Below are 12,309 nucleotides of genomic sequence, written 5' to 3'. Positions count from 1 at the left end.
GGGGCTTTTTTTTGTCTTGTAATAAAGATATTCGAGTAGGTAAGCACTTAACCCTATCTTCAAAAAAGGTTGATTTGTTACAGCTAAATTTATTAGCAAGGTCAAGAAATATTAGGATTTCGTACAAACCTTAAATGTTGATTTGGTCCTATTTCCAGTCTGCAAGGTAGTTGCTCCCAGCAACTATACATGAGCACACAAAAAAAACACATTTACCCACTTAAAACAAATACATTTTGAATTTTTACATTTATTAACAGAGGTTTCTCAAGTAATGGACTTCTTTACTTTCTTTACTATGTAATGGCGGAAGGCAGAAAGGGATCCATGGTTAGCCTGGTGTAACATTACATGGTCATGTGACATGAAACCTTTGGTTTGATTTGAAAATGCTATTTAAGTGAAAACTATTGCTTTTCCTTCAGTTTAAGGTGAGTGACGTTTGCTTTCAGTGAACGTGAATGGAATAGGTTTGAACTAGAAACCATGATTAATACGAAAAAGAAACTAATAAGTACATTATATGTGAGGCTTAGGGTGTGTTTAGTAAAGTACCGACCCAAAATGCAAGTTGATCATTAAATATTGTGTGCAGATTGGAGAGTCGCATGTCAGCAGATATTGGAACGATCATGCAGCTGCTGCAGCGACAGATGGCTCTTGTCCCCCCTGCCTATAGTGCTGTATCATCACCGCCTCAGGTAGAAACATGACAATGTACAATTTATGCACAAAGTTTCCCGTTGGGATAATTTTCAATGACACTAAGTGACAGGTCCATAGCAAGACTACAATATCCCACCCTCCAAAAAAAAAAAAAAAAAAAAAATGTTGCGAAGAAAGTGGGCAACACTTCCTGCTGTAATAATGCTATCTCGCTCACAGGCCTCCCCATGCGCTGATCCAGGTACTGGAGAGAATCTGGTTCCGCCTGTTACACATGTGGAGACAAACACCCTGGCCTCCTTATCACAGGTGCAATACATTTTTAGCAGTCACTCTGCATACCTCAGTTTGCTGCTACTAATTGTTCATGTAGCTGAGATTCCTGGAGCAAGCACGGGATGGATTGCCACTCGTGGATTGGATAAATGGCTGCATGGACGGATGGTCTAATTGACCTTGTGCTCTCTTTCCCCCAGATCTTGGACTCTCAGGACTTCAAGGAGTTCCCAGCGACGTCTCCAGAATCTCGGGAACTGCAGGACTCACCTTTGTTCAACACCAGCCAGAACCAGCGCTCCTCTTCTGGACTGGACATCTTAGGACAGCATTTGGAGCTTGAAATTGGATTGGAAATTGGAGGTGCAACTATTTTACAGCCAGCAGCAGATTTAGATTTAGGCAGTGGTGCAGGATCAGGTTCACAATCAGAGATGGGCACAAGCCTAAGAAGAACAGGGTTGGACTTTGTTTCAGAGTTGTGTATCAATGTTGGGGTTGAGCAAACAGCTGAAGCAGGGCTATTTTCCCAGGATTCTGAAACCCAAAGGAGGTTGTCTCTCCAAGAGTCGCATACACCTCAGGACTCACGGACACCACAGAGACACGGCTCCGACCCAGGGGGGAGCTAAGGAAGAAGCGAAGGGCGCAGAGAACGGGAAGGTTCTACGTTGAGAGGGAATGAGCGACATGTTGTATCCTACTTGCCCTATTTAAACCTTTGGAACCAAAACCCTCCTGTGACCTTAAATGCAAAGATGCACCATTCAGTAAGGCTGTCTCAACCCAGAGGGTAAAAGTAACGTTGATGCCTCTCTCTTCCAAGGTCCTCCCCTTTCCACATAAACACCCAGAACTCTTCAACAGTACGACGTTGAATCAAAAACCCCCAAAAGAGCAGAGAAGAGGCTCTGACACTCAGCCCAAAGGAAGCTTAAGGCTAACATCACTTCACTCTCAAATGACTGCAAACCTTTAGGAGTATGTTTACCTTAGGAGTAGCCCTTTACTGCTGAACCCAGTCTTGGATGACTTATCACGGACAAGCAAAGACAAAATAACAGCAGACTGAATAATAATGAAACAAGTAGCCATCACGTCTTGCACTGAAATCTATTCCATGCATCAGTGGCGCTTCCAAAAACTCACAAACTGGTTGGTAAAAATGTAGTGTTAGCTGGCCTAACAGGAAACCCGCTGTCCCATTGTGTCAACGGTTCCTTGCCCCCGATGTCCTGCGCCAACAGGTCGAGAAAATGCTCCCCCCTAATTCCTAAGAGCACACTTGACTGGCTGGTTTGCACCTCAGGGGTGGGTACGAGAGGGTTAAAAAGCCATGAATTTTCTTGATGAACATATCAGCTGCCCTACCAGAACCAACGTCGACATTTGCTCGTGGGTGACGAACCCTCAGCATGCCTAGACGGTGGCACAGTCATGTAATAATTGGCAAAACCAAACATGTCAACAAAGATGAAATCCCAGTTTTCTAACTTGGTAAGCGTTGAGCTGTTGCTGAAGAGTTGACGTCCGCAGTGGGTTTTAGTTTATCATTGTTGAATTTGCTACCTCAGATTTCACTGGTCCATTGTTTTTCACCTAAGCACCCAGAATGCTTATAAAGTGTACATAGCAGTCATGAGCTACTGAAATATACACGTTAGATGGTTTACGACCAGACGAATGCGCCATTATTTTATGTACAGTACAATATGCAAACACTGGCAAGAAATGAGTGAGTGTGCTTTATTATTATTAGTGTGTGCTAACTTTTGGTCCAAAATCTGTGTGTGTGTCTTCATTTTGGTTTTCAATCTGCAAAGTATAGCTCAGTATGTTGTTTTCACCCACTGTAAATGGACACTGGTCTGTTTTTTTAAAGGCAAATTTGTTTTAATTAGGGAGTCATTACAAGCGAGAAGTTTTGTTTTGTGGATCTAAGCAGCTCATGTAAAACTCCCTTTAATATGAAGTTACAAAATAGTTACAAGGTCAACGGAGTCTGCCCAAGACTTTTTAATCATTCAACCTAATGTTTCAGAATTTATAGTACCAGACATAAACATCATATTCCTACCTAAAACCTGGGAACACAGATCCTCTGAGGTATGAAGATGCTTGGATACACAGGGTGACCAGAAGTCAAAGAAGAAATGTAATGTATGTACAAATGTGCTTGCATGCAGTGTGATTCATCTTTATAGTTGCAAAGAGCAAAATATGCAGGGTGTCCCATAATTCACTATACACCTTTTTTTTTTTCTTTTTTTTTTAAATTCCGTTTCAGATACCGTTTGGACAGATGACAATGTTAATTGTCAAGCAGTGGGCAAGGGAAAGAAATGCTTACAAAAACTGCAAAGCCTGAACTCTCTAATATTGATGACCTCACATCTGTGTGAATGATACCTAAAATGAAATAGAAAAAAAAGAAGTGTATAGTATTAATGACTTCAGACTCCCTGTACATAACTAAGCATTGATTTAATTCTGACCAACCATTACACTCCACCGCCTTAGATTGTGAGAGTTTATAGCTTTACCATTACAAAACGATACCTTGTCAGGTTTCAGATAGCTCAGTGCAACTACATTATTTGTATTCGCAATGCAAGTGATATAGTTTGTCCTCAGACACATACCTGACTCAAAAAAGAAATGGGCTTCTCTTAGCTTCATGAGTTTGGAAACATCAGGGCATACCCACTGACGGATTAATTTAAAGATATTCATGAGTAGTAGAGTTAAAGATTTAAAAAAACATGTATGATGTACAAAAAAAGCATTTGAAAAATATATATTACTAGCATAGTATAGTGGAACCTCAAGTGGAATGCCCCTGAGATTGTACAATCAAGGGATAGCTGCATGTGTTTCACATTTGCGCTTTTTTGTTTTGTCTTTATTTATTTAGTTAGTTTTTTGGGCTGGGGGTGTGACACTTATTCCGAAAGAAAGATGAGATGAGATGTTAAAAGAAGAAGAATGATACAATTTCACTTAAAACATTGCCTGCACAGTTAGACATGGTGGGGACAGTTTGAGACTGCAACTGATTATTTTTATTTCCTTTGGTTCCCGGATCAACCAACGTAACAAAATGGCTTGCATTCGGCTTTAGAGGTTTCACTGTAATGGACAAATGTATAAAACAGTAGTGTAATAGCTCTGCAGTGCTAAAGCAAAAGAAATACATAATACTGTTAATTTAAAAGGAAAATGCTCGAAAGTAAAATCTAGTCGGCCTCCAGTTCCAAAATGAATGCGTGTTTTTCCCTCAAGGCAACTGAAAACAATAGTCCTGTGTATCTAATAGACAAATAATTAATCACTTATAAGTATCAATACACCGCAATTCAAAAATATATATATTCCCGATTTATAACCCCTCCTCCATTGATTGTCTTCCCTGAAATCTTGTGCATGAAGTAATTAAGCCTCTAAAAGGAAACTTACTGCAATAGTCCTTTAAACTGATTTGTAGCAGCAGAAACATTTCCATTCATGTTTTAGCACTTTATATTTGGATCAGTGCAAATGTTTAATAAGAGACTCAGGAATGTGTCCTTTGGTTCATTTTCTTTTTAATGAAATGATGTTATTCATTAAAATAGTCATCATTTGCAGAGTCACACCCTAAAACTTAAATTCTGGTGTAGTTCCCCTTTAATGCAGCATTTTGAAGATTGTATCTTGCTGCTTGCCGGTTGAAGCTAATTTATTTGTGTATTTTTTTTTTGTCCTTTTTTTTTTTTTATCTGTGAATTATTTCATTATTGTAAATGTCTAATCATGTTTCTTCCATAGATTCAGGTTTTGTTGTTGTTTAGAGTGTATTTATGTATTTGACATTCAGGCAAGTCCAAAGTGATAGAATAAGTGATTAATGAACAATGTTGTCATTATAATTGAGTTATTAGTTTCCCATGCTAAAGGGATTATAGAGTACTTTATTCTCAGTATGTCCTCATCAGTGTCCGTAATTGGAATATGTGGCTGTCACGCTTTGTAAAGGTGCACTTTAGTATCGAACCAAAGCAAGTGAGTGATGTAACAAAATGATCATTGAAGATATTTTTACCTTACGTGTGATTCAAACCTTTTGAAGGACTTGAGTGAAAGAAAATGTTGGTGTGACTTGCTCCCTCTAACCTGCGAAGGGAGTCTACCATCCATCCATCCATTTTCAACACCGCTTATCCTGGTTAGGGTCGCGGGACGCTGGAGCCTATCCCAGCTGACTTCGGGCGAAAGGCGGACTACACCCTGAACTGGTCGCCAGTCAGTCGCAGGGCACATATAGACACGGACAACCATTCGCACTCACATTCACACCGTCACTGAGTGGGAACTGAACCCACGCTGCCTGCACCAAAGTCAGGCGAGTGTACCACTACACCATCAGTGACTGGGAGTCTACCAATTTTTAATTAACAACCCTAGTGAGGATAAGCGGTATAGAAAATCCATCCATCCATTTTTTTTCTGAACAAAAAGCTCCCCGCCAAAATAAAAAAAAGAAAAAAAGTTGAACTATTACAAGGATAAACAATGAAGGACTCTAGAGAGACACAGCTGCTATTCTCACGCAGTGTTATGTGGTCATTTTGATATTCACATAAACAAATTACAACTTTACTCATGTAACATCAAAACTTCTTTTTTTTTCTGCTTTTCAGTGTGGCCCAAATTCTCCCTCAGCATCTTTAGACAACAAAATTGTATTTGTGCAAGTTCCCTTTTATAGAGCTCACAGCTGGGAAATTGCAATTTACTTTTCACCATCGCGACAGTACTTCTGTTTTGGTTTTTTTTCTTCTTCAGAATGTTTGCAACGCCCCAAAATATTGCTCCCGGGGCGACGGCCACCCCTATCCTCTCTTTATGCTGCTTTGCCTTCTCTTGTGCGCAGTTTGTCTGCAACCATTCGAGAAGCACAGAAATGGTTTGTTATACGTAATTTTTAAAATCATTTCTATATACAGTATGTCTTGTGTGTCAGTGAGGCCTGTAACTAAAGACTACTGACTTTAAGCCAGGTTATATTGGCTCTCCTTGCCATCTCATGTACTGTAGGGAATGTTTGTATTTTATTTGTTTTGTTTGTTTGGGTACAATAAGTCACCTAGTGGCCTGAACTGTAACTCTATATTCAGAACTATAACCTCAAATCTAGAATGTGGTTGTATCTTATTTGACCTTGTAAGTGTCGGTAGACCTAATCGTAATATTCAAAGCTAGAGAATACATGATGTAATGCATACTGCATCTTAAACCACTATGGGTACACTTTGAAAAAGAAGACAAATAACTTAATGTTTGTGCATGAGATGGGAAGGTGTGTTTAAGTTCAAGATGTTTAGGAGTCTTCTAATTCCCATTTTAATACGCAAAACAAACATACTCGCTTGCCAGCTCTTCCATACTGTTGAGCATTTTTCAGCTCTATCCAACTTTCTTTATGAGTTCCAATAGACTCGTATTTGTAGATACATTGAGCACTTGAGGTTTACACAATTCTGGATCTACTCGCGTCACGCTTTGTCTGTACATACCAACTTCTTGTAAAGGTATCAAAACTTTGGCACTCGTATAGCCAGCACTATGCAGAAACCGAAACATTTCTTTGGCATGCTTTGAAATGCAGAATACTACAGATGATATTGTGAATAAAGTTTTGCTCTAATTTCCTATGAGAAAACTTGCCCTATTGAAAAAAGAAAACATGCTTAAAGGCAGAAGATGACCAAGCGAAAGACTTTTAATATTGTGCACATTTTTACTTGCATGCTGCACTGAAAATCTGTCAGAAAGAGAGGATTTGATGTGCAAAACAGCTGACTTCTGCTGTATGGTTGCAAACTGTATGTAGAGTGCATCACGGAAATCTTCCAAATTATGGGAGAGTCATATTTATATATACAGTACAGTACTCATATATGTACCACTCCCAGGTTATGGGAGAAAGTGATACTGACTAGCTGCAAATCTAGTGATCTAGAAGATACAATATTATTGTATATTTGTATCTTTGGTTGCAAACTGCTGTAATGGAGTGATGCATGTGTGGCAGTCCTGGACCGAACAGTTTCCCACGTTTTAGGAGCACTTGATTTAGTTGACCTGCTTATCGGAAACTAAAGAAAGTGCACCTAAATGATTACAAACCCTGCTTTAACACTGCGGGGGGTTAGAGGGTAAAACTCTTGGAATGTCTCTTGCTAACACATCTGACTGCAGTTTTCAGCACATAGGCTTTATGCTGTGTTTTCCCATTAAAATTTGTTCAGACATTTGGCTTGAAAAATTAATAGGTTGTGCAAAAAAAACACCTTTATAATCTTGATTCAATGTCAATGATTCAATTATCTATTCAGAACACTCACCTATGAAGAAATGTTAAATTCAAAGTGCATTCTTCTGATTTCATATCATATTTTGGAAAGATTTTAGGGGGAAATTGTGCAGCTCCAGGTTTCTGATTGTGAGCATTATCAGTGGTTGAAGTTTATAAAATTTCAAAATATTTATTTCAATAAACATCTTTGAAAACAAAACCATTATGTCTGGAATATTTTTTTTTTGACTTAATATAAAACCTGAACGAAACAAATGGAAAAGAACCGTATATCACAATCTACTATTTTACTGACTATTGGGAGCTGATTATAAGAGCGGAAAAGGGAAAATAAAAGTGTCAAGTCTTCTCTTCCTCACTTGTATTTGTCCATTGTTTATTTTCTGAAACTAAACATGCTACATATATTTACTGTTTGTATGCATCATAGGCTACTAATAGCACATGTACACAGTTTTGTATTTTTCGTTTGATTTGTACTTTGCCCGAAAAAGGACCACAATCAACAAGCAACAAACGCTTTTTAAAGACTAACTGCAAATGTATTTACTAAAAAGTTAAATACAACTGAACTGTACAGGCAGTGATTATTTTACATACCACCAGAGGGAGCCAGGATACCACTAGTCACTACCACACATTGAGAATCAATACTATAGTTATTTCATATCGTTTGTAATCAATACTTCACACATTCAAACACTAATGGTACAGGAAAAGACTTAACCCGTCATTTTATTTATTTATTTCAGTCGCTACCTTGGTCAAACGACGTGTTTGTTCACTAATAGTTACGAGCTTGCTAGGTGATAGTAGTGGTATTAAGAGGTGTGTTAAGTCTGGTAAGTCCCCTCTGAAGGCCCAAGGTATCAAATGCATTGCCCGCAGCTGCCTGAAACACAAATAGTGATTCCTCATGCAACGATGACATCATGAACTGATTACCAAATAGGAGTTAATGAGGTCACACGTCAAGGTACCTTGTGCCAACAACTAGTCCTTGCCATTTTGGTCACAAGGTGTCACTGTAATTCAACTTGTCATATGAGACGCGGGAGACTCCTCTGCGGTTAATCCCCTTCCACTCACTTTATTTTTTTATACCGAAGAGGAAACAGCCGAATACGTTCAAAATTGGATTGTTTAATACGCCTTCCCTCTTTTGTCGCCGTGACATTGCAGCGAACCAAACGGACGTCTAAGGGCGTCTTCCAGCCCAGCCTTGCCCTGTTGCCCGTATCCTCCGCTGCTATCCCGGCGATAGGTCCGGCCCTACCGTAAAAGGAGTCGAACTTTTCCATTGAAAGCACCATGTGTCCGTCAAAAGTCCATTTGTTGACGACGACGAATCTGCTCAACATTTGGAAACTATGATTGGCCGAGCGTCTTGCCATGCGCGGAAAACGATTAATGTGATTGGCCGGAAGACGAGTCAGTCAAATTTCAAGGCTGTGATTGGCTCCGAGTCTCCACATGGGCGAGCAAGTTCGGCTGCGGCCGGGGCAGTGCTTTCTCCAGTGGGCGGACCGTAGCGGTGACAGCGACGCTCAGAGTCTCCCGACAAACTGCCAAAAAGCAGACAACAAACGGTGAGTCATGCTGAAATATGAGTATTATGTTGTGTCTACGATTCGCGGAGGTGTGCGGGGTTAGCAGTATGTGCAAAGTTTGTCGGTGGGTAGCTGGAGTCAGTGGCAGTGACACGACGGTGATTTTGGATGAGGGTAATGGTGCCTTCAGGTGCTCGTCGGAAACCCGTACTTTCTGTTTGAGTGCGCAGTTGGAATGTCCGCGCCCTTTCTGTTCGCTAGTAGTTGCACACTCTTATATTTTGGTCCGTCGACGCAAACTCGACACTTCACGTGTGTTGCATATCTGGCAAGTGCATCCAGTAAATCCGATGTTGAGGAGCTCATGTGGCAGCGAGGTTCCAAGCAAGTTACGCAAGCGAGTTTGAGTGTCACGCTGTCTCTGGTGGATCATTCATTTGCAGTCTGGGGAAGACTTGGGTATATGTTTATAACTAAATCCTAAAGAGCATTCACACGTAGTAATGCATTAAAAAAAAAAAAAATTAAATAAAAAAGAATTGCTATTATTGTTATTGCAATTTTCGCCGTTCTACTCATGGTTCTCCAGATTTCTCCAACGATTCAAAACATTCCCAGTTCCAACTTGAATTTACATCAGATTCATTCATCTCTATGACATTATACACAATAATAATGATGTATAAATCCCTGTTGTGTTCCATGTTTTAAATGATTTTTTGTAATGTCTTCCATGAACGTCTTGTGTCTTTGATTAAACATCTTTGGAACTATTGATAATACAATTCCCAAATTCTGTGAGATTTTGCACATTTACCTCCTCCTCCCACATTTGACCGATTCAACCAAACCATTGCAACCTCCAAAAAATTCAGCTCTTTCAAGGAAAACCTCCAATTTTCTTTCCAATTTTTCATATGAAAATTCTCAAATTTAGATATTTTACACATTTACCTCCTCCTTCCACAATTTGTGGTCGATTCAAGCCATAACAACCTCAAACTGTTCAGCCTATTTGGGACATTTTGGGAAATTTTCCCATTCCCCAATTTCCCAAATCGTCAGATTAAATAAACATATTTACATACTCCTTCCACATTTCTTGACCGATTCACAGCATTCCAAAGCCCACATCTCTTATGAGACATTTTAAAAATTCAATTAATTCTACAGTATTTTCAACGTCACTTTTTCAGCATTCACACTCAATTTCTACATAAATTGCATTCTCAAATGACATGTCTTTGAGCCACCACAGCCGGTATATTGTTTTTCTAAAATCAAATCTGGGGAGCCGCTAACATCATGGTCATAGACCTTTCACTACACAACGAATTGATTTATTTGGATAATTTATTGTAGGGTGATAACTCGTAGGATCACCTCTTCATTATTCCTTTTTCCTGATTCGACCTTAGTGAGGAGAAGCGGCACAGCAAACGGATGGATGATGAGGTGTTTGGTCCAATATGAGGAAAGAAACCTGAGAGGATTGTCACTCTCCTTTGCTCCCTGCCTCAAGACACCCAGATTATTCTCCAATCCTCCACTGTCAGTGTCAGATTACTGAGTTGGGAATCAGAGGTGGGACTGATCTAAAATCCAGAACATCTGATGAACCTGATCCAATCAGCATAAAATGGTGCACTCTTTCATACTTTGTCCTCAGATCTCAATATGATGAGGTATTGTGCCCAAGGTTCTGAAAAATAACAGATCCTTTCAATTTACCCACTCAAATGAACATTATACACTGTTACATATAGTATATAGTTATTAACATTGTATACCTACAATGGAATTTTTCTTTCTTTTTTTTTTTGATTTGGTGACAATGTTAGCTCTGTTACAGCTTGTGGCTTGAAGTGTTCTTTATTTCTTTTTTTCATTCTTATTTTTTTTAAATCCAGTGTCTTTTACTCTTATCATTTATACTCTGACACATTTTGCACCCTTTGGACACCTTATTTGGCAAAAATGTAGAAGCACAAAACATGCCCGTTCATCCATCATTTATCATTCACCTGTTTTTTGTTTTTTGTTTTTTTTCCATGAATCGCTGAAACAACTTTACACTTAGACTTAAACCTTAGCATAGTTTTAGGATTTTTAAACTCTTAAATTCCGGTTCTATTGTTTGAATCATTGATTTATTTATTTTTAAATACAAAAAGTGGTCTATTTTCCATATAATAAATAGTAGGATGATAGGGCTTTGATACTGATTTGATTTTATATGGTCTCTTTGTATCTCATAATTTCGCAAGTGGGTCTGGAATTATACCCTGCGATAAACGGGGGTTAACTGGACTCTAAAACAACTGCTAGTGTGTTTATGCACCATACAGCTTTAACAGCCAAAGATAAACATGTAGCTTGGCTGAGGTGTCATTTCATTAGTGAGCAGAGAAGTGCACTCTCACTCAAGTGACTTACTGTACATCCGGAAAAGAAATATCCTTCTGAGAAACAAACACAGGGAGCGAGCTAAATTATACATCAAGGAAAGAAGCACAAAAGATTGACTACAATCACTGCAAAGGTGGCCTGGACAACCTTGACGAGGTATGTGATTGTATGAATTTCATTACTTTATGAATGGATTCTTGACTTTTTATTCTCACTTTGTTTAAGATAAATACTACATGTAGTTATAATGACTGCTTCTTTTTCATAAGACCTTATGAAATATGTAACATACTTGTGAATTGAGGGAGGAAGGACATTTATTTATTTCAATTCTTCTCTTCTTTGTCATTTATAGGTGATCAGCACCTTCAGCTGTCGGAGGCGGACCCATCGGTAGCATCGATATCTCCGCCTTCAATGCTTTTGCGCTGTTCACTGCTATCGATCCCTCCTGTTACTGTAACCAGCAAAAAACATACAGACAGATTGTATTTCCGGGAGCTGGGGAAATCCAAGGTGATCATGTGGAGAAGGTGAAACTTAGCACAACACCCACTCTCAAATACATTTATCTGTCCATAGAGTACACTGTATGTACATTGTTCATGTTTAATATATTCTGTTGTGTACTCATTTGTCCCAGTTTGCACAATAAATGTTCATATTGATGAATTACATGTTGATTAAAAAATTCATTTGTCACACAAATCACACTTGGGGCCCCCAGATAGTCACACGGCTCCGTAATATAACGGGCAAAAACATTTCATGAGTCAGCCTTCAATGGCAAAATACTTGAATCTTGAATATGCTGCAGCTCCTTGCCAACATCAGATACTTCTCTGTCGTTGTTTTGGAATGCTAAATGGTCAGATCAGGTACACAAAGAAGACAATCTTTAGATGTCATCTATATCTAATCAGAAAATAGAAAGGGACACATGTAGGTAATTAAAACTCCCTTGTAAGGTTGGAGGTTTTTAGGACACATAAACAAGTCATCTCCCAAATCTTGGAATGGGAATCTGTGCTGGTCTCAACTCTAGCAGGA

At 39.0% G+C, this 12,309-nt stretch overlaps 2 protein-coding genes across 8 annotated transcripts in view; both read left to right on the top strand.

The window, feature by feature from the left end:
- Positions 1–7,473, top strand: part of kcnh2b (potassium voltage-gated channel, subfamily H (eag-related), member 2b) — a 173,532-nt gene extending 166,059 nt beyond the window's left edge. For both annotated transcript variants that reach the window (XM_061665725.1, XM_061665726.1), the window contains 3 exons: positions 596–701; positions 886–975; positions 1,143–7,473. In XM_061665725.1, coding sequence (XP_061521709.1) covers positions 596–701; positions 886–975; positions 1,143–1,574 — 628 coding nt within the window. In that variant the 3' untranslated portion in view covers positions 1,575–7,473. The remainder of the gene's footprint in view (positions 1–595; positions 702–885; positions 976–1,142) is intronic.
- A 1,338-nt stretch (positions 7,474–8,811) lies between these two features.
- LOC133396859 (microtubule-associated protein 4) overlaps positions 8,812–12,309 on the top strand; it is a 73,096-nt gene continuing 69,598 nt past the window's right edge. For all 6 annotated transcript variants that reach the window (XM_061667127.1, XM_061667129.1, XM_061667133.1 and 3 more), the window contains exon 1: positions 8,812–8,889. The gene's annotated coding sequence lies outside the window, so the exon portion shown is untranslated. The remainder of the gene's footprint in view (positions 8,890–12,309) is intronic.

The sequence above is a fragment of the Phycodurus eques genome, chromosome 21 (genome assembly GCF_024500275.1).
Source record: "Phycodurus eques isolate BA_2022a chromosome 21, UOR_Pequ_1.1, whole genome shotgun sequence".
NCBI classification, from domain to species: Eukaryota; Metazoa; Chordata; class Actinopteri; order Syngnathiformes; family Syngnathidae; genus Phycodurus; species Phycodurus eques.
The sequence above is the reverse complement of the archived record's forward strand: the minus strand, read 5'-3'. Positions and strand labels throughout refer to the sequence as shown.